At 36.7% G+C, this 23,352-nt stretch overlaps 1 protein-coding gene across 7 annotated transcripts in view; it reads left to right on the top strand.

Moving 5' to 3' along the window:
- The window catches only part of TRPS1 (transcriptional repressor GATA binding 1), a 236,814-nt gene extending 214,070 nt beyond the window's left edge, over positions 1 to 22,744 (top strand). For all 7 annotated transcript variants that reach the window (XM_072949630.1, XM_072949628.1, XM_072949627.1 and 4 more), the window contains 2 exons: positions 16,239 to 16,361; positions 19,409 to 22,744. In XM_072949630.1, the coding sequence (XP_072805731.1) occupies positions 16,239 to 16,361; positions 19,409 to 20,470 (1,185 nt within the window). In that variant the 3' untranslated portion in view covers positions 20,471 to 22,744. The remainder of the gene's footprint in view (positions 1 to 16,238; positions 16,362 to 19,408) is intronic.
- Positions 22,745 to 23,352: the final 608 nt, after the last annotated feature.

Below are 23,352 nucleotides of genomic sequence, written 5' to 3'. Positions count from 1 at the left end.
GGGCTGGGTCTGATTCTTGATCGGTCAGTGCTCAGGCCATACGCGTTGGTCTTAGCTTTCCTATCGCCCTTGGCTGCTACCAAGGTGCTTCCGCCATCTTACTCATCAGCTTTTCCTCTGAACAAATTCTGCCTTCTTCCAGAAATGAAATTGACTCTCCAGAAAAGTCGATTTTTCTATAGCTGAGAGAACCAACATAAGGCATGTTATGGCTACATACCTCTGAGAAACTTAGGAAGTAGAATTTTGAGTTTAGATTCAGAGGCCTTGTCGTCTTTGTATAGCAGAGTGACTAGCAGTTGTGGGCGAAATTAAGAGACAAATAATCTATAATGAACTAGTAAATAACAACACGTTCCTCAGGCTCATCAATCTGTCGCAGTGACCTGAGGTTTTTGATTTTGCGGGAAGCAGAGAGTTTCCCTTTCTGTTCCTAAAAGAGGAGAGGAGGCAGGGTTTGACAGAGAAGCGAATTCCTAAAGGAGAAAGATCCTCCCTTTGTTGATTAAATATCAGGCGTTTAGGTTGTGAGTTTTTTTCCTTTCCTGTCTGTGACTTCTGCAAGCCAGGAAGATTTCAACAGGTGATAAATATCCAAAGAAATAAAGGGGTGGAGAAGGCTATGCGTTGGTTGTTAAGGAAAATCTAAATCGACTTTAGAAGGAAGGTAAAGGAAATCAATGTTTATGGCTTGGACCGAAATGAATTTTATTTGGAGTTCTAATGGAAAATTACACCAATATTGCCAAATTAAAAATTACATATGTAGCTAATAATAGAAGCATATCCAATCATTTAAACTACAAGCTGAAAAATATATTTTCAAAATAATGATTTTTATGGTAAAGTGATAAAGATTTTTTTTTTAACAAAATGTCTACGTTACAGTAATCTGGTGTAAATTATTTTGTTAGACTGTTAAAGCAAAACCTCTCTGCTAATATTCAGGAATTCTATTATAATAGCGTATTATATATAGTAAAATAAAGTAAAAGAATGGATCAGCTTCCAGAAACCCTTCTACTGTAAGTGAATATTCTTTCCAGAATTTGTTTTGAAATATGAATTTCAGAACTATAGGTAAAAGACTGAAACTTTTAGTAATTTATATATAGAATATCTTATATGTAATAATTTATATGTGATAATATCTTAGACTATCAATATTGCATTCCTATCACAGATGTGTCTAAATTTTTTTTCCTTAACTCAGAATAAACTATTTAGAATCACCCACGGAAAATATATGTGTAGGTGTATACATACAGCAGTGAGTGAGAACACATATATCATGACTTAATACCATGCTATGTATGGATATTAATTATGCATGCTCAGTTATTAACAGCAATAGAAGGCTTAGAGTGATATAATAATCATTTTAAAATAATCATAAATCTACTCAAGTTGAAAAGATTCTGACAGCATGAGCTTTAAACAGCTGCCCTGAGCAAAACTGCTTTCTTTTAAAGTTGAAAAGAAGAAAGGTAACAATTATCCCTGAGACACTGGAAACAGAGTTGTCTGATTTTTTTTCCCCCTCTCTCAAATGCCTCCACCTCTTGTAAAAAGAACAGTGCGCTTTGGGTTGTACCAGGCAGTGGCGGGCCTATCGGAAGCAGTGATCAGATAAACAGATAATTAACCTATTTGAAATGTACTTGAAATTAAAAATAGCTTTCATAGATGCTTTTAGGACTGTGCAACAATTTATTATTTATCTGAGGTACTTTCTAGAATTTTAAGTCAAGAAGCCATGTGGAGTCCAAGGTAGAAAATTACACTTAAACGTAACTGCCTCTGCAAGATTAAACTTGACACAGAATCAAGTAAGGATAGAAGCATGATTATTAAACATCTGTTTTGCCCCTTCATATTTCTTCCATAAATCTGGTGTTGCTTTTTTATCATTAAGAGAATTCTAAGGCCAGTATTCCAGTTAAATCAAACGATTTAGTCGTTACGTTAAATATATCTGTCTAGAGGTATTTTTAGCCTAGATTAAAGTTCCCAATGTGCTTGCAAATTATTTGCCCTGTAAGGAATTTAGGAAAAGAATTTCCCTGAAATTGTCTAACTTAATCCTGATTTATATTTACTTTTAAAAAGTAAAAACCTGCAGAGAGCCTTCCTAACAACTTTAAGCATATTACAATTTGCAAGGAGCATACAGCAGTGTACATTCAGTGGTGGGGGTTTTGAAGATCAGAACATTGAAAGGAATTGCTTCTCCATTTTAATAATCACACCTCTGTATATTAATGAACTCAATTCATTGTGATATTTTCAGATTCTTTCTACATCATGTCTTTAACTGGCCACAGGTGTTTGTAATACTTTAGTGTTCTTTAAGTTTCAAAATGACTTGCTCAGATAGGAGCTCACGTTATTTTTCCATTTCTCATCCTTCCCTTCCCCCACTGTTACCAAAGAATACTCATGCCTTAGTAAATCAGTCTATTTTCATGCTTTAAAAAAAAAAGTCAAGTTCAAGAAAGAATAGCACAGCTGTTCAAGATGTCATGTCTTATAAAATAAATCTATTAGGAAGGTCAAATCCTAGAAGGGGTCAAGTTAATGATATAAGTGGAATAATTTGGTCATTTTCTGAAATTTGTAAACCTACAAACGTAAAAGCCTTGTATTAGATTGACTAATTAGCTAAACCTCTGCTAATGGTGATTTTCTTCTTTAAAAGTTAGGACTTTTATGTTTAAGGCACACTTTTCTTTACCTCTTTCTTTTTGTAACTATGAGTTGCTTTGAATTTTAGTCTGGTACCAGTCAGTCCATTTTGTTAATCTTTGAATTATTGCTTTCATTTGGGATGAATTTAAAGGAAGGTGGTTATTTCCATTTTTATTTTCCAAAAAAATATACACATGGGCAACTAAGTGTATATATATATAATACTAAGTATATACATACATATGTGTGTATGTACATATATGTAAAATAATAAATAACAATTAATAAAATAATAAAACCTTGGAAAATAGATAGAAAAAGAGAGATGACATTAGTTAGATCTAGCCACTTTTCCTTCAGAGAGTACATAACCTTTTGGAGCATGTAATATCTACAGGTTTTTTAAAATCATACAGATATTATTAATTCTTCATAAAATTCTACCTGCTGGCTTCTTAAGTTTTATTGATTTATTAATTCTTCCATTATACATTTTCATCAAAGAGATATTTTCTCTTCTACCCAGTTATAATAACTCTTTAACTTAGGAAAGAAGGATAACTTTCTAATTTTTTGTTGTTGTTGTTATTGTTTTTTTAATTTTATTTTTAACATTTTTATTGATTTATAATCATTTTATAATGTTGTGTCAAATTCCAGTGTAGAGCACAATTTTTCAGTTATACATGGACATATATACATTCATTGTCACATTTTTCACTCTGTGAGCTACCATAAGATCTTGTGTATATTTCCCTGTGCTATGCAGTATAATCTTGTTTATCTATTCTACAATTTTGAAATCCCAAATTTTTAAAAACACACACTTTAAAATACAAAATCATCAGTCCCTGAATTTTTTAAATTATTAAACTAAAGGACGTTGAAGCCACGTTTTCTTAAAAGAAATGTGTGTGTGTTTTCTAAAATGTACATATTTTAAATGTATGTTTGTATCCGTGTCAATATATTCCATATACACAATGTATTATATATATTTTATATGTATACATAAAATAGAAGATCAAAATTCCAAATGGTTCTGTATGGATTTAAGTTTTCCTAAATTAGTTCTTGCACAAAGATTTCTAAGTCTTGATCTATATAAATCTAAGTGAATCAACTTTTTGTAATCTATGAATTAAATATCTATTGTCATATTTTCTGATAATGGATACAATCCATGAGATCACACCGTATAAAATGAAGGAAACCTCCCGCGGCTAGAATGAGCAGTATGCATAAAGGAACTTGACCTACGGTGCCTATGTTCTGGGAAATTCCAAAAGTCAGTGAGCTTTCCACCTAGCTCTTAGGATGAGAAATATGTATCTTTGATAGATTCATGAAACTGATGTAAGTGAATAAGTCACCACTAAACTGGATTATTTAATGAAATCCTTAAAGATCGAAAAACAAAGAATAAGAGAGAGAAGAGAGGAAAGATATTTATATTTTTAATGCATGATCAATGTGATAAAGTTTCTTTATGACAGTCACCTATATGTGAGAGTTCTAGGATCACTATTCATACTTATTTTCATGTGGTAAAAATAAACATGAGATCCTTTGTATACATTTTGCACATATGTACATAAATTATGTAGCTATTGATGGTGAGCTACATAGGGGTAGATATACATGTCCCAAGCTTATTAAGGTATTCAGTATTTTCCAAAATCTAGTATTTGTTGATACTCAGTATCTTCTAAAATTAAGCGAAAAAGGAGTATTAATGCTCACTGAGTGTCTGATGCATGTTAAGCACAGCATTCAGTATTCTCTCATACATAGGCACATTTATGTTCATTGAGTGTGTCTATGAGTTAAGAGAACTCTAACATAGCAATAAAAATAAATCACAAAATATTGAAGTCTTATTTTCCACCTATTAAAATCAGTAATTGTTAGGCTGACATGTAGGACACTCTCCTAGGTACTCTTATTGCTTCATTTTTTCATAGTCTTTTGTACAAGCAGTTAATTATATGTATTTTCAACTCTCCAGGAAACTCATGGTATTTTTTCTCTTTAATCTAACAACATCATTGGTATTTTAGTTTCACTTGTAAAATACTATATTGCTTTAATGAAAATAAAAGCAACTAGTGACATTTCACCATGTGTTGGTGCTGAAAATGTTTTAGTGGATTCATTTGTGTATGTATGTATATACACACATATCTATGTGTATGTGTGTATACGTGTATACATATGCCACGTCCTCTAGTTCTGAAAATTGCTCAGAAGCTCAAGCAGGCAAAGCTCATTCCTAATATATCATCTAAATATGATGTAGAATTTATTAGTTTTCCTTTTTGTTTCACAAAAGTGAAACGGCTTTCAGTCCGAGTCCTATTTTCTGTCATAATAACTGCCATTTATATTTCATGGATACAGCTGCCTTTAAAGTGATAACACTTTGATCACAGCATGTGTGTATATGTACACATGTGCACACACATTTTTAACAGATTGTTTATTAAAGTTAGGAATATATTCTCTTCCGATAGAGGTCAATTCAATTAAGCTATCATTAGTTAAATGCCTACTATGTGCAATGCACTGATAATTAAAAAAAATTAAAAGATTAAAAGAAAAATAGGCACTTCCTTCAAAAGCCCCCAGCCCTCTGGGAGTGACTTGAATATGTAAATAATTAGAATCCGGTGCTAGCTCCCAGATACCTAAAAGCTAAGAAAGCAGAGCTATTTGATGGTTTAAGACAATTTAATACATGAAAATCAAAGGCAGAATTGGCATTCAAGTGTTTCAAAAGCTACGCTTATACACTGAAACAACAAAGTACCTCTTATGAAGAAGAGTAGTTTTGATATACTTGGGGTAAATTAATAAATGTGGACTAGCACTTGAAAACAACTAAACCATTTTGAGGATCTCTTTTTTCTTTTGTGTGTTTTAAATTTCAGCTTCTCTATGAATCTTTTTTTTCAACTATTTTAAGAGCTTGGTAATTGATGGTCTTTTCCTCTTTTTTTTTTTTTATTCCTATTACTCCACAATAGGGGGAAATGTTCTATCTTGTAGGCAAATCACTTTAAAAATTTGGAATTTCTCACATCTTCCACAGAGATTGTGGACCGTTTAATAATGTTCATCCAGGAAAAAAAAAATGATGCCAACAGAAAAAGAATATAAACATGAGGGAGGAGAAATAAAGTTTCAGGAACATTCATTGCTGTGTTATATTTTCAGAGCCCTTCTCATGAAATAAAATCTCACTCACCAGGAGGTTTATTTCTCAGGACGTACAGCCGAGCCTCAATACTGGGTTTCTGATATTCTGCTCGGTGTACAAAACGTCAAAGAATGAAGTGATTTTAGCTGTTCCTTTGGTAAGAATGACTGAGGGGTCGTCTCTAGAGAGTGTTTGATGCCATGAGGTAGTCCCTGCTTTGGTACATGATACGGTGTGATTAACAAACTCCAGATCGCACAGGGGACCGGGTCCGAGTCCGGTTATTAAGTGCAGCTCCCTCCCCAAGACGATGTATTGCCTCGTGCTGATATGGGAGTACTGGAGGGGGAACAGTACATCTGTATAAAAGCAAAGACAATCATTGCTTTCTTCTTGAGCAGCTGCAGCCAGTCCCACTAATGGACGTGCAAAAGCAGAAACGAGCAGCGCAAGGTATGTGTTCGTTTTTACAGATGGTACTGCAGACAAGTTGGTAATGGAAAAGGAAGTCGTGGACGTGAGCTGTTGGACGGTGGGGGTGGAGGCCAGGGGGGCGACAGAAGGACAGCCCGATTACAGGGCTTTCCTGGGTAATTGACTCTGTGAGTTATTGAAGAAGCAGTTTTCCCATGAAAGATTTCAGTTGCTACAAAATGACATCATTGTTGTTAGGGAAATGCATAATTTCAAGTTGTCTTTTTAAAATAATGTCATTCAAACTTTAAAAATCAGCTTTGATTTCCCTGTCTGCCCGGAACCTCTATAATGAAATTATCTATCTACTCAGTGTTGGGTTTTTTTTACCTAGAGTGATCACAGAAGTCTTATTTAAAGACACATCTTCCATTTGAACAATGACATAAAATAAATACTAGGTACTCATTTTAACTCTTTGAAAGGTGTATTTGGATACCGGATTTTATGGGTCCTGAGGAAATACAAAATTGAATACAAATGAGATAACATTTTTAAAAGGATTATTTATGGAATCAAAAATTAAATGAAGTTTAGGTTTATTTCCCTTAGGGTTTTTTTTTTCCCCTCCTTGTGTATTTAAAAGTCATAGAGGATGAAACGATACAAGAAGTATTACCAGTGTAGTCTTGTCAAGTTTTAGTTATTTAGTTCAAATTGCTTACTTGATATCAGGATATCTCAATGCATTTGCAGATTTTTAATATAATTCTTAACTGTTTCTAACTTCAGTATATTTAACTATATTTCCATAAGTTTTTTTTTTTATTGTTGTTGAAGTGGAAATAAGCAGCAATTACCATCTTTCAACTGGGTGATCTACATGCTATGTTTTAGCATCTGATTTCAACTCAATAGCCTGTAAAACAGTTTTATAGAGTTAAGAATATTCTGGTCTTTGCTGTTATGTAACAAAATGGAAACTATATCACATACGAAAAGTATCAGAGTCAACTCCTTAGGTCGATGAAAAACATATTACTTTTATATCTAATAATGGGGGAAAATGTTTAAGGGAAAATAATTATAAATATTTGCATATTATTCAGATCTGAGGATTTTGGTAAAATGACCTCATTTTTCAGAATTGGCAATATTTTATCTTGAATAACGAGGATTCCACACATTGCAAAAGGTCTCTGCCAAGGAACGTATAAATATATAAAGTAAATCCAGTAAACTGTTACCTGACCATGTGTGTTTACAGAACTTGTCAAAAACCTCAGCTCTATTTTTCCTGCCCCATCTCTAGCTACGGCGAATGCAAAAGAGATCCTAGTTCATAGCTGCCTTTCCATGCTGGCATTTTAGGGGCTAAGTCAATGCACTAGTTTCTGCATTTAAGCAGAGACTTTTTTCACACACATTTTTTATTTTTATTTTTTGAGACAGTAGGATCAAAACCCGTGCCCTGCACCAGCCCCCTTCCCTACCCTTGCCTGGCCATCAGCTGAATGCTGCGTTCCTCTGGCTGAGTGTCTCTCTCAACCTCAAAGCGGATCGTTGCCGTATCTGATGAAGGATGATTCATTTCTTTTTGGTACCTCAAACCTTGCATAATGTTGATCAGCTGTTATAGGGTGGTTTGAAGAGATAAGGCTTCTTCAAAGCCAAGCTATGGTGAAGTATTTTTGGTAAAAATTCACCAATCACTCACCTTTTAAGTAAGAGGGACTGAAACATGGTTAAAAACGGTGGCCTGAAGTGAGGGAGCCCTGGGTTTGTCTCTTAGCCCTACTATTTAGCAGTTGACAAATGTTTCTAAGCCTCAGTTGTCTCGTCTGTAAAGAGGATAGAATAATAATAATTGTAGTAATAATAATAATACCTCTTAAGATTGTTTTGAAGATGTCAGCTCATAAAACTAAGCCTATCATATATTACCCTACAGATAATAAGTACTTGATAAATATTGGGTACATAATGGGGATTATCAGAGAAGGGACAAAAGGTAGTCAAACACGAGAATTCTACCAGATAATTGATTCAAAAATGGTCTTTAGAAAAAGTCGTGTGTTTTTGCCTAGATTTAGAGCCTTGGATGTATTTTTGACAGCAGATAAGTCAAAGACCCTGTCTCAGTGTTTTACCTCATCAATAAAGTGAGAAAATATTAATCCCTAGTAATTCATTTTGAATCTAAACTGAGGTAATAAATGTCAGGAGCTCTTAACCTTGGCATCCATGGACACGCAGATCCACATGAAATTTTTGGATACATTTTGTGAAGGAGATTCTTTTGAACAGCCTGAAGTTATTTGTAAAATGTCTTACATTTTTTTCTTTATTTTCTGGGGAGAGTGTCATAAATTTTATCAAAAGAGTTTATGACTCCTCTAAGAATTTAGGAACCATTGATATATATGTAAATGCTTTGAGGATAGTAACACTTCATAGACCAGTTATTATCTGTTAGCTAATACAAAAAGAATGACTGATTATTATCTGTTATTTTCTGTTTCTTTCAAAATGACCATCATCTTCATCGTTATCTGTCATAAAGCCAATCCTATATAGATAATGCAGAAAATACCTTAGAACTTCAGGTGTTTTCTAGAACTGTCCCCATCACCAAGATTTTTATTTTCTATCACGTGAATAATTCCCATAATAAATGTGTTTGCTAAAGATACTATTTAAATAAAATTTGCAGTATATTTATTAAAGCAGAATCAGTTCTTGAATTCTCCTGCTGAAGTTTCCTTAAGAGGCGCTGAAGTTTTTTAATTGTGCCTCCAAAAGGCGCCCCCCTTTTTTTTGTTCCCTTTTCAGTGTCAGATTTTGGCACTGGCTTAGAAGAAGCCCCTGTAGAACAGCGCTCCGACCACTGTTGTAACTGAAGGAAAGGTGAAAATGGATCTGTGGCGGCAGAAATAGAAGCAGTGAGAGACTTGAGTAGTTCTCTTGACAGTAATGACTTTCACTTTGAATGAAAAAAGACAGTGTAGACATAAATTTTCAACCAGATTTTCAGCTGTCCAAATCTATATTGCTCTCAAGGCAGAACATTATTACAGAAACTGCGTGGATGAGAACTCCAAAGATCTGGGTTTTTCTTCTCCTAGTCCGTTAGGCAATTTGTGTATGACATTAGGTGTTTGGTTTGCTAATTTACCAAATGTGGGGTAAGTCAAAGGACGGAGGTGGGGGTCCTTCAGAACTATGTAATGGGCTATATATCTGTGTGATAAGTTCCCAAAATCTGAAGATTTGAAGGATCTACCCGAATAAATTTACAGTGTGGGGTTTACTTGGGGACCTTTAATTTTTCTGCTCTTCCACTCCACAAATCACCAACTGCATCTCAGAAGAAATGGAGCTAATGTACTTTAGCACACTAGCGTGTCCTGATGTATTGAGCAGCTCCCGCGTGGTGACATGTCCCTGGAAAAGTCTTAGGCACATTTGTACCTGGGCACAACGTCTGATTACTGGAGTGTGTATTGCCTCATGTTCTGGAACAGAAGTTGTTCCATTGCTCCTAGCCAAGGATGTCAGTTTACACTGGTCTCCATTATCATTGCTGATGTGGTGAGGAAGTGAATTTAATAAGCAGGGTAAACAGGCTTTGTTTCCAAACTCTGAGATAGGTGATTATAAGATGGGTGCTTGGCTGAACCTTGTAGAATCTCTTCAGTTTTTTGGCAAGAAATCTGAGGGCATAGAGGGTTGTTTTAAAGCAGGCATTGACGTGCTGTACAGCCCGTTTCAACTGATTCTTTACAATTTGACTTGGAACAAAAGTCAGCCAGGGTATTGGTACCTATTGCTTTTTGTTGGCAGAGCTCTTTCCCAGCTCTTGCTAAAATATTGACCAGCCCGTGCTTCTGATAAAATTCTGATGATTAATTTAAAGGTGTTCATTGCAAGCCACCATCTATTTTAACTGGTTTTGGGTGCTGTATTCTTCATATTCTGCTGGTGTGTCAGTTAATTCTTTAACAGGGGAAGTGGGGGAGAGTGGCCTTCTATGTCTCCTAGTGGTGAATAATAGAGATAAAGACTAAAATAATGTTTATAATTTATTCAACAGTTATTGAATATCTATTGTATATGACAGTCATGTACACATTATTTAGTTTATAGCAACTCTTTTGGAAGTTAATAGGGCAGTGTTACTGATAGGACAATAAACAAGTGTCTTGTTTCTAAAATGACCAGACTATTACACATTTTTATAGAGGAGCACAGAGAGTAAGCCCTCTAATTGTTAGATAACTTTCAGCCTTTAAATGAGATTCATTCATGGGAAATACTTTGATTTCTTCAGAAATGTTTCCATACAATTTACCTGAATTAAACTGTCAATACTCATGAACAATCTCAGTTCGTATCAAGTTAACTCCACACTTAGTATGCTTTTAGAAGATTCTCCTGGAAACTGAGAGATTACAGACCATGTCTGTCGTATAGATCACTGTAACCCCAGCTTCTAGCACAGTGCCAGGCACATGGTGGACATTTAATAATTATTCCCAGAACTGAACTGAATTGAATTTACCACTGAAATTTTTTACTGCAAAGTTGTACCAGAAGATTCTATCACAGCCATCTGTGCATTTCCCTAGAATGAAGTTCTCAAAGGATTCTTGATATAATCAAGTAAACATGGAAACTGAAAGAGTTAAAAATATTTGAGGTACATCCAGACTCACAGCACGTATATCAAATTTTAGATTGAATTGATTTAAAATGGCTAAGATATAAAACCATAAAAAATGTGAGTAAATACTCTGTCTAGCAAGGCTTGTTATGTAATTACATGGTTTCAGTGTGGTTCTTATTCATAGAAAACTATTAGAAAGGATCATTTCTGCACAAATAACTTCATCAATGGGGACTTTTACTGTCTTGAAGATGAATATCCATGTCCCCAAATGTTAAGCCATTTGAATGAATAATTCAGTCATATTTACGTTTTATTAATCAAATGAACTCCATGTACGTTTTGTGTTAATAATGATATTTGAAAACCTTACAATGTTTGTTTTTGGCAGATCTTCAAATAATAAAATAAAATAAGCAATACAAACAGCCAAACCAATTTAAAACTTGTTTTTTATCCTTCTTCTTTTCTAAAGTAACATCTGGGTTTACCAGCACATGTGTCAGGGCTCAACGCAAAGGGATCTATAACCAACTGAGGATTTAAACCCCCTAAAACCAAACTTGAATCAGAAGCTTTGGGAAAAATGTAATGATAGTGATACCCTACAGTGGTTAGCTGTGAACCTAACGGCTAAAGTTTTGTTTTTTGTTGTTTTTTTCAGTTGGTTATTTAGTTCTTATATTTCTTGGTGCACTGTACAGGAGGAAAAGGAAAAATTCTATTGGATTGAAAGAGTATTTCTATTAAAAGATGAGTGTGTCACTGTCTGTTTCAAATCTTGGTGTGGATGATTGTCTCAATTCGTCGCCTAAATTGTTGTTGTGAAAATCAATATGGCGGTCATAGTACATTTGAAATGGGGAAAGGAGACAAGTGGTCCAGACAATACTCAGTTATTGAAAAGCTTTTGCTAGGCCCATCATTGGGCTGGCCTCAGAATTCCTTGCAGTTAACTGTTCCTACCACCCTCCTTTCTTTTTCATACAGGAAATTACCAGCCAACAGAAGTAACATGGCAGCCACACAACTGTGACCTAAAAGTTAGTGGGCAAACTGTTAAAACTTGAAGTTAAAAGCAGTCAGTTCCTTGAATTGTTGATTCCAGGATTTCCTCTGTAGAAATTTGCATTGGAGGTGACTTTCATGTAGATCTGGGATTTGGGGCGGACCTTTCTTCACTCTTGCCCTCCATGGAAAACCACATAGAAGTAGAGAGTGCACTTAGAGAAGGCCAGGGGTGGGGGGTGCTATGACTGTGTATGGCTTTGGCTCTATAAGAGTGCAGCTTTCCTGCAGCCTGAAAGGAGAGTAAGAACCATGCCCAGTATGCCTCTCGGGCGTGCCATCAGTGTTATTATCCACTAGCTGTTTATTCCTGTCATGTCTTCTCCTAGAAGTGTCCTTATCCTTATCACTCAGTTCTCCTCTCTCCTGCACAAAGTCATGGAGATACAAATTATTATTAACTCTTAAACACAGCTTGTAGGGAAAGGAGAGACAATCTTATTATTTAAACATGCACACACACGTGTAGAACCATCCACAATGCATGACTCTAATGATGTCTCTGCAGGAGAGCTGGAGCTTCATTCTACCTGACCTTGAACCTTCAGGACCTAGCAAGTACATGGCTTCAGCTGCTTCTCAAAAATCAGTGTGGAATGTAGGACTGGAAAATTCATTCTCTTGATTTTATCTTCTACATCACCATTAGCCATCTCTGTCCAACTGAAGATAAATTTGTCAATCCAAATGGGAGACATTTCAAAGGAATCCTTTTTAAAAACTTTCTTTTCAAAAACAGAAGTGACTGTTAATGACAGAAATAATAGCAGGGGAGATCATTTTCAATTTCATTAATGCTCAGCTGCTCAAGATAGAAAGCACTGTCCTAGGTGCTTATTAGAATATTTGATGACTGTTAGGAGACATGCTTCCTGTCTTTAACAAACATAGTATCAAGGAGAATGACAAAATATTTTAAAACTTGATCATGCCTGATGGTCTACAAATGAAATCAGATCTTTAGTGCCTTTCTTTCTGTTTAACTAGCCTTTTTTTGAAAAATGGGGTAGGAGAGATTTTTACTATGCCTTCTTTGACAACAGACCACTTCTCTGCACTTGATTGAGCTAAGGATGTTGGTGACTTGAAAAGAAATGCCTTACTCTGTCCAACCAGGCTACGTTATACACAAGGTGTGACTCCCCCTGAGGTCAGGCTGTCATCCGTGTCGTGGTTTAGAAAGATGTGGTACAGTCCACGATTCTGCAGTCACACAGCTAAGGGCATTCTCCCACCTTCTCTGCTGCTTCCAGAAATCCCTAGTGCCCCCAACATAAAGTTCTACAGTGCTTACCAAAGTGATAAATTTGTTTAGATGGGAAGGAACGCAATGTGTGAAATATTTCTCACCTTCCTCCCCCTCTCCACCCCCACACAAGCACGCTTCTATTGAATTCTAGGTGTGAACACCTAGATATTTCACTCTGACTCAACTTTCCATTCTCATATTTGATAAGATTGACACAAATGAAGTGCATTTGATAATATCCAACTATATGCTTTGAGAAGATCTAAAATGTACAATAAGTAGATTAAGGAGATAAGAAATGAAACTGACAAAATATTTTTCTCTTACAAAAGACATACAGTTGAATCCCCTTGATGGATAGCTATTTTGGCTGTTTACTACATCCCTGGCATTGTTCTAATCGCATCCATTTGCCACGTTAATACTCACGGCAGCTTACACTTTAAAGATGAGGAAATTTAAGCTTTGCCAGGTTAAGTAACTCGCCCAAAGTTATACCAAGCAAAAGGCAGAGATGTGTTTTGAATACAAGTTGTCTGACTCCTAAATCTGATTATTAACCCCCGTGCCATACTGACTCTGGATAAGGGAATCCAAAGTGCTCCTGGTATTTTTAAAATAAGGTATGATTTACCTAAAAGATACCAGCCTTTGTGGGAGCCTAAATGCTGCTTAAAGCAAGATATGCCTGTGGAAACCAGTGCTGTAATTTCAGGATTTTCCCTCTAACTAATGAAGGGCATTTTCTTTGCAAGAGAATTAAGCACAAAATTGTGCAAGGATTGAAGCATTCTCTGAAACCAGGATTACACCCACTTTGGCGTGCTGTGTCAAGCACCCAGGGCGTAAGGAAAGAAAAGCAGGCTGGAGTGAATGGTTACACATCCAGATTTGAGCCTCAGCCATATATGTGGGTTAGTTTCCAAATGGACATTTCCATTGCCTTTATGTGGATCAAATTGGTGTTTATTTGCCAAACGTGTTATTTAGATGGAGGAAAAAGACAGCATGGCCCCAGGGAAGTTTCACAATTATACCCAAACTAGGCTCCCCGACTCACCTCGGATAAAGGGGGCCCCAGAGTGTTTGATAAACACACCCTCTAATAGTTCGTTGATTTGAGGGAAACAGCTGTCTGGACTTATGCAGCGGGTCCCGATTTGGACTTTGAGGACCGACACCCAGCATTTGGTGTCGCTCTTACGGAGACTGAGAAATGTATGACACGTTCCTGGTCCTGCTTTGGGGGGAGGGGGAACCAAAGATTATCTTTGTGAAAAATCTAGCTTTTATTACATCACCTCAAAGTAGCCCAACCTGCTACACTAATGAAATTGTGTTCTTGGTTGAAAAGGGCAATTGTTAGCCTGACTTTGTGCTCACTAAAAACATTCCCCCGATCTTGTTAAATTATTGCTCTCATTTCAGATTTTTATGGCTGTGCAGCTTACCAGCCCTCATTTCTTTACGTTTCATTCATTTTCCTTGTATTGATGATTAATGGAGGATGTCGAATGTTAGAGCGCGCAGGCATCAGCAATTGCAAGATCATAATTAGTTTAGCTGACGAGGGCCTCTGATAGCAGTTGCGTCTGGATGGAAAAATTACCCTATAGGGAACTGGCTGCTCACCAGGTCTTTTTAGTGATACATTGTGAAACACCCGATGAATCAAATGCCCTTTCAATGCCAAGAAAGTGTTCCAGTCTTGAAGCCAAAATTATGTCTGCAGAAAGCTTTCCATTTGAAATGTATCAGAGTACAATTATAACCATTGTATTTTCTTGGCAGAGATACCACTCGTCTACAGTATGGACTCAAGTTAAATAAATTGCCCAAATTTTATGAATCCCTGAAATTTTGACTTATAGTGTTTGTAATTTTAAATTTATAACAAAATTGGGTTCCAGCAAGACTTTTTCCACTCCTTATCTCACACGCATATTTTGTCATGAAAGGCTTTGCTTCCTAGGAAGCGAAAGGAGAGCAGAGTTGCAGCTCGGGCTGGCCTTTTTTTTTTTTTTTTTTTTCTGTTGCAGCGAGAGACTTCCATTTCCTGCCTGTTAGTCTTTGCGCCTACAGACACAGCCGGACTTTTGTTTCAATGAGAAGTTTAATGGAATCATTACTTGATAGCAGAAGTGGAACAAGCAGTGCTAATGATCGACTTCTAAATATTCTTGAGTTATTTTTGAATCTGGTGATTACAGAATTCAGCCCACTAAAATCAATTTGTGTTCAGAAACACTTGCGATCTTCAAGTCTGAGTCAAATAAAATAAATAAATAGCCATCGATGGGGCTGTGTTGTCTGGCTGACAAGGACCTCTCGTATGCAGTCTCGTTCATAACACTGTACTTCTGGTTGGCAGAAGTTCCCACTGTGCCTCTCAGCTTTGGGAGACGGAGGGTGTGCTCTTTCAGATTTCACAGTGGCAAACCAAAAATTAGAACTGAGTGTCTTGTAGTCTCTTACGTTACATGAGTGACATCCAAAAAGACACACAGCAGGTTTAACTCTAAATGGTTTACATGCTGCATTTATTCCAAGCTGGACTGTATTTTAAAACACAGGTACCCTCCTCTTCCAAAGTATATTAAACATATTGCCTGGCTCTGTCTTTTGACTTTTGTTTTGACACTTTTAAAAGGTATGTTTTAGGGTTCGGCATTTAGGAGCCATCATTAAAGGCACAAAACCCAAAGTTCAAAAAGTTAAAGCTGTTTCTGTGAAAAGCCTTTGGTGCTGAACACACCTCATCCATCACTGTAAGGTTAATTATAATGAAAATCAGTGGTGCCTATTAAACACAATTGAACCTGACCTCATTATGGGCAGTGTGGTTTTATACTGTCATTGTTGCTAGTCTAAAGACAAAATTCCTGGGCTGATTTGGTCTAACTCCACCGATCATGTGACTCACCTCTGACCTTGTGTTTTTTTTCCCATTTCAGAGGCGCAGAGGCTCGGGTGTTTTTTGTGCCAATTGCTTGACCACAAAGACCTCTCTCTGGCGAAAGAATGCAAATGGCGGATATGTATGCAACGCGTGTGGCCTCTACCAGAAGCTTCACTCGGTAAGACCTTGTTAGACTGTTTCAGGAAAAGCTTTATAAAGCAGCCTGGTCTGTGGCGTGATAAGTACCATTCCCTGGCTTGCAGCGCCTGCCCCTGCGGAGTTTAATCCAGGCGCTTTGAGTGCACATGTGATTTATGGTGGACCAGCCTTAGATGTTATGGGGGGAAACATTTGAGATCATTAGTAATGCATTATGCTCCTTTTGATATAGAAGGGGAAAATGATTGATTTCTGGGAACTTCCCATAACAGAGAGTTGAACTAGTGGTTATCAGAATTCAGTGAAATTAACCTAGGTAGAAAGGAGAAACTTTAAAAGTTCAAAAGTATATTAAAAAGTTTTGTGTGTATGTGTGTGTGTGTGTTTTTTTAAAGTGTACTCTCCCACGTTCGGTGTAAAACATAGGACAGGGAAAAATTGCTTATTTTCCAGTTTGTCTTTGGAATTTGCAAGGGTCATCTTGGCTGCTTTGGGGACTGGAAGTTGGGCACATTCAGGAGAGTGGTTCTAAGCTAGGACCCAGGATGCCAGGTGACTCTCTCCAGTGCTTTCAGTCAGAGGTATCCGAGTGCTTGAAAGCACCCAGCAGAGTGGAGTAAGGTGCATAAGTGTTTGGGTTTTAAGATATCTAACTGGCTTCTTTCGGTGGCTCTCCAGTTATTTCTAACCAAATTTTAGTTAGAATCCTATCATAAGATGTAAACTTGCACATCACCCATCTTTAAATGCATTTGACTTCCTGAAGAATATTTTTTTAAGTTGAGAAAGTTCATCTGTTGACAAGAGCTGCCTTTAAAAATCGGAATCCCCCATTGAGTAAGCAGAACTCTATTTCCCTCCATCTTTTTTCATTTTGCTTGGCGTTTTACCGCCGCTCTAAGCACAAGCCAATGAATAGATTGTGGCTACAGGGAATACAATTTTAGACAAAATGTCCTCATAAACGGACCATTGGAAGCACTCTTTTTAAAAATACAGGCTGCTAACAATACTAATTGGTGGTAAAATGTAAAAACCTTAGTTATTAGCATGTAGCTGAGAGGATTCCCACCCACCCACCACCACCATCAACATCACCTTAACTTTTTTACCTTCACCATTTAAGCACAGCAATAAGCTTCCGTTTAATAAGTACTGACAACGGTTTTAATTGAACTCTGGCCAATCAAAGGCCAAGAAATAACTAAACTACTGCTCTTCCAGGTTACGATAATTTAACAACTGTGATACAAACTAAACTCTTTTTTTACAGTTATTTTAATGTTCATCTCTCCAGAGAGGAGATGTTTTCAATTTTGAGGGTTTTTTTAAGTCATAAATTTAAATACATAAAGGTTATGCTCACATTTCACATCAAAGGCTGCCACAAAAGTTATGAAAGTTTAAAAAAGGTATGAATGCAAATTTCAGATTTCTTTAGAAGGTAGAGATTAAATACTGCCTATTTTTATAATCTGAATATGAGCTTTTTATATACCTGAAATTCTGAACAAAATAAATGAACATACCCCAGGGAAAATAGCATTTTTTTTCTGAAACCAGTAATTTGATTGTCAATAAAAAGTGTGTTATCTTTTCTCCTTCAAAATATCTTTGTGAAAACAGAAACATTCCAAAAGGATTTATATTATGTCTAATAGATAAAAAGTACACTCTTGCATTCAGGTTCATCCTTTCTAGGTACAATTCACAAATGATGTATTGTTTATATTCATATTTTGTGTAGAAATTATTTCCTGGTTTCAGTAATCTTTTAGCATCAGATTTTAGCTCATTTAATGATTCTCCTGCATTTTTAATCTATAAATATGCATTCATTTATTAAGCTTATTCTTTCAATTGTATAAATCAAAGTTAGAGCTCTTACTGCAAGTACATTTTTTTTTCTTTTTTTACAGTCTTATCTACGGATTTTAGTCATGGAATATAAACACCTGTTGAACATGTACATAAATACCAATCATATAATGTCGAAGTTGAATAGCATACTTAAGCTGAGTGAAAGTTAGCATTCGATTTAAGTACAGAGTAGAGTAACAAATTGTATATTTGAACCGAGGCCACAGATAAATTAGATTTTCAACAGAAAACAAATGTTTCGCCTGTTAACAACTAAAGCCTTCCATAGTGAATACTCACATAATTAAAGAAAGAGAAGTAAAAGTGAGAGATTAAAAAACAAAAACAAAACAAAAAACCTCTCACTGATACAGCTTTGATTACCTGATAGCTTCCCTTGAAATTCTGTCAATTTGTCTTGGATTATTTTTGCTCTGATCTTTAATATTATATATTCACACTTGCAATTATTTAGAAGAATGTATTACTTAGCTGGGGTTGGCATAACAAAATACCATAAATTGAGTGGCTGAAACAACAAAAATATATTAGCACACAGTTCTAGAGGCCGGGAGTCTGAGATTAGGGCGCCAGCATGGTTGGGTTCTGGTGAGAGTGCTCTTCCTGGCTTGTGGAAGGCTGCCTTCATGCTGTGTCCTCACTGAACCTTATTTACCTCCTAAAGACCTCCTCTTCAGCCACACTCACACTGAGGAGTTAGCACTTCAACCTATGAACGGGGAAGTGGGGAACACAGCTCAGTCAACAGCAATGTATAATTTTTCCACAGTCGTCACTAAAACCCATCTCCCAAGTTACTGTGTTGACATCCCAGCACATGACTCAAAAGTTGAGAAGTATTTCAGAAAAGTCACATTTCTTCAAGTAACTTGCTACACAGTTTTATCACTAAATGATGCAATTCCAAAATCTATTGAGTTTGGAAAAGCTGTTTTCAAGTAGATTAAAGTTTTTCAGTCCTCCCTGTAAAGATGGGCCTGATTTCATTAGAGTGAAATGGTGTGCTGTGGTTACTTCCTCTGATCCTGCTTAGGGCAAAAGGAGGAGATTTAGTAAATCTGTAACGTAAAGCCTATCTTTGCTTTGAACTTCAGCATGGTTTATATTTGTGCAGAATTGGTAATGCGTTTTAATGTATTTTTGAATGTTTTCCTTTTATGTATTGTGTGTGTGTGTTCTCTGCAGACTCCCAGGCCTTTAAACATCATTAAACAAAACAACGGTGAGCAGATTATTAGGAGAAGAACAAGAAAGCGCCTTAACCCAGAGGCACTTCAGGCTGAGCAGCTCAACAAACAGCAGAGGGGTGGCAGCGAGGAGCAAGTCAACGGGAGCCCCTTAGAGAGGAGGTCAGAAGACCATTTAACTGAAGGTCACCAGAGGGAAATTCCGCTCCCCAGCCTGAGTAAATACGAAGCCCAGGGTTCATTGACTAAAAGCCATTCTGCTCAGCAGCCAGTCCTGGTCAGCCAAACTCTGGATATTCACAAAAGGATGCAGCCTTTGCACATTCAGATTAAAAGTCCTCAGGAAAGTACTGGAGACCCGGGAAACAGTTCCTCCGTGTCTGAAGGGAAAGGGAGTTCTGAGAGGGGCAGTCCCATAGAAAAGTACATGAGACCCGCGAAGCACCCAAACTACTCGCCACCAGGCAGCCCTATTGAAAAGTACCAGTACCCGCTGTTTGGACTTCCCTTTGTACATAATGACTTCCAGAGTGAAGCTGATTGGCTGCGGTTCTGGAGTAAATATAAGCTCTCCGTTCCTGGCAATCCGCACTACTTGAGTCACGTGCCTGGCCTACCAAATCCTTGCCAAAACTATGTGCCTTATCCCACCTTCAACCTGCCTCCTCATTTTTCAGCTGTCGGATCAGACAATGACATTCCTCTAGATTTGGCGATCAAGCATTCCAGACCTGGGCCAACTGCAAACGGTGCCTCCAAGGAGAAATCGAAGGCACCATCCAGTGTAAAAAATGAAGGTCCCTTGAATGTAGTAAAAACAGAGAAAGTGGATAGAAGTACTCAAGACGAACTTTCCACAAAATGTGTGCACTGTGGCATTGTCTTTCTGGATGAAGTGATGTATGCTTTGCATATGAGTTGCCATGGTGACAGTGGACCTTTCCAGTGCAGCATATGCCAGCATCTTTGCACGGACAAATATGACTTCACAACTCATATCCAGAGGGGCCTGCATAGGAACAATGCACAAGCGGAAAAAAATGGAAAACCTAAAGAGTAAAACCTTAGCACTTAGCACAATTAAATAGAAATAGGTTTTCTTGATGGGAATTCAATAGCTTGTAATGTCTTATGAAGACCTATTAAAAAAAAATACTTCATAGAGCCTGCCTTATCCAACATGAAATCCCCTTCTTTCATTATTCTTTCTTTTGATGAGTAGGTTACCAAGATTAAAAAAATGAGACAAATGGTCAGTGAGAAAAATAAATGGAAGATGGTAAATAGTCATGTTTTAGAACCTAGTAAGTCAAAACCATCTTGGCATATGTGTACTGTGGAAACCATCTGTAAGAAGTATCACCAGACTATAATTATTATGCTTGTAAAGAGAGAGATCAAAGCTGTCTAGAATTTGGAAGGGTTTACATCTTATGATATTAAAGCAGTATTGGGCTGGCCGTTGGCCCATCTGCTCAAAAACCTATGAATTGTTGCCTCAGTTTAGAAGTATCATGAAATCTAAGGCAGACGAGGAGAAATCTCATCTCCAGGGCAGTGAAAGGAAAATGGCGCCCTCTTCGATGAGTCGGCTCTCATTGACCGTGTTTCAGATTTAGACCTAGAAACACGAGCTGTGGTTAGGCTTGGTGAGAGAGCAACAGGGAAAAATGACAGATGGTGACGCAAGGATTTTGGCCAGCCCTGCCTGTACATACACATGCACACCCTCTCTGATATTTTTGTCCTTTAGATGTTCAAGTACTCCTTTCCAACATAGTCCTTTTGTTTGCCATTTAGGCTCATTTTGTCCAAATATATATGCATTTTTAAAAACAACCTCCTCAGTGCTTACGTAGTGATTGTATGTTAGCCAGGTATTTCTTTCTTGTATGTGATGAACCAGTTTGGGTTTGTTTTTTTTTAAATTCCTCTCGGTCACTAATCTCACTGGGCACGTCATAACTAAAGGAATCCCCTCAGTTCAAAAGACTAGATGGATACAAAAGTTCAGACCATGGGCTTCATTGGCTTAGAACGCATGATATTTCTCCACAAGGTAACCTGCTGTATTTATTTATTTTCCTTTGGTTCATATATAATTTCCAAACTTTGTGGTCAGGCAGCGTCTAAGGTTACGTTACCACAGACTGACAGTTGGTATATGTACCAGTCAACCCCTTCATTAGATTTATACAGGTTTAGTTAAGTAGCATTAAATAGGATTCTTAGAAGTATGTTCTTCATAGTACTTTTAATACTCAAGGCTTTGTAAAACTATCCATGAAGGGAAAGCCTCAGCATAACTGCTCAGGGAAATAGGGCTAAATAACTGAACATTAAATAATTGGTTAAAGGTGCTGTTAGTCGAGCCTCAATGCTTGCTACAAGGATGTATGTACAAGGACTGACTTTAATAATTTGCATTATATCGTCCCAACCAGTAGTTTATTTTTTGCCACGGAGATGTAGAAGATATTACAAGCTACTGGATGCACTGTCAGATTAACTTATTTCATTAAAGAAGTTGGGAGAACAAATAGGAAAAAAAAAACCTTATTTTTCTAGTAAATATTAATGTATTACATTTCAAATAATGGTGCCTGACATATTGAATAATTATTTTCTACAGTGTACGTATGCAACAAAGATATTCCATCATGCATTAGAGTCAGTTCTGGCTCTGCCTAGCTGTTTACATTTGCAAATGTAGCAAACAAGGTAATGAAGCAACTATTTCTATTGCAGTAGATATCTCTTTGTGTGTGTGTGTGTGTGTGCATTAAAGTTGTAAACGGTAACATGAAACAAATGAAAGTTCTTGATACAATGGTATGGAAAACAAGAAGGAAATGAAAATATTTTTATGCCTACTTAGGAAAAAAAGGGTAGCACTATTCATTCCAAGTACTTTTTTTTTTTTTTAATTTTTAAGCTCTTAACTCACATTGTTATGCTTAAGATGATAAACATATATCCTCTTTTTATTGCTTTGTCTATGTTTCAGATGAAACATTTCGGAAATGATTTTGATAAGTGCCGCTGGAATCCGCAGCACTCATGTTTTTATTGCATTCAGTAGTCGCATTTGCACTTCATTTTTACATGAATTCGCAGTTGCTTTGTATTGTTTTGTTTTGTTTGGGTTTCGTTTCTTTTTCACAGTGCCAGGTCTTCGTTTCTTAAAGTTGGATGGCAGGTAGAGTTCAACCAGTTTGTGACTGTTGTAGTGAATGAAGTGAAACATGTCTTTCTGATATTGTGTTGTCATTTCCATTCTTGCATTTTCGTTTTCATGTGGGAAAAAAAAAAAGGGAGAGAGAGAGAGAAAGAAGTCAGGACTAAGCCTTCTGCTTCAGTTTCATTTTTAAAGGGTCCTATTCTGATCTCACCTGTCAGGTTGCTCTAATGTTCACAGGAACTGAGAGACAGAGGTGGAATGAGGGGCTTCGACATTCGCATGATGTGATGCACCTGATATTTCTTAGGAATTTTGATGAACGCATCTCAAAGTGTACAGGCAGATTGGAGAGGTGGCAGTTAAAGATCTAAACAAGAGGAGATTTCCCAAACAACAAAACAATAATTTTCTTAGTAAAAGGACTAGAAACAAAGTGCACCTTGGCAATCCTCAAGCAACATTCTATGTGGACTGCTCCAATCAGAAAATACCCAGCGTTTGGTTAACTAGGGCAATGTTAGGTATGACTTTTTTGGGCAGAAATACCCCATAAGAAGTTTCTCCACTGCGTTAGAAACAAGTAGGTTATTCATTTTGGGCATGTATGTCTTTTTTTTTTTCATCTGATTTTTTTATTTTTTTCTCAGACAGACAAGTAGTAATGGTTAGCGTTGGAAAATACATATCACTATTCTTGGAATATTTATGGTCAGTCTACTTTCAGTAGAATATTCTTAGATAGCATTGACACAATTGATCTT

This window comes from Vicugna pacos, chromosome 25 (assembly GCF_048564905.1).
Source record: "Vicugna pacos chromosome 25, VicPac4, whole genome shotgun sequence".
NCBI lineage: Eukaryota > Metazoa > Chordata > Mammalia > Artiodactyla > Camelidae > Vicugna > Vicugna pacos.
This window is presented reverse-complemented; position numbering and strand designations above follow the sequence as displayed.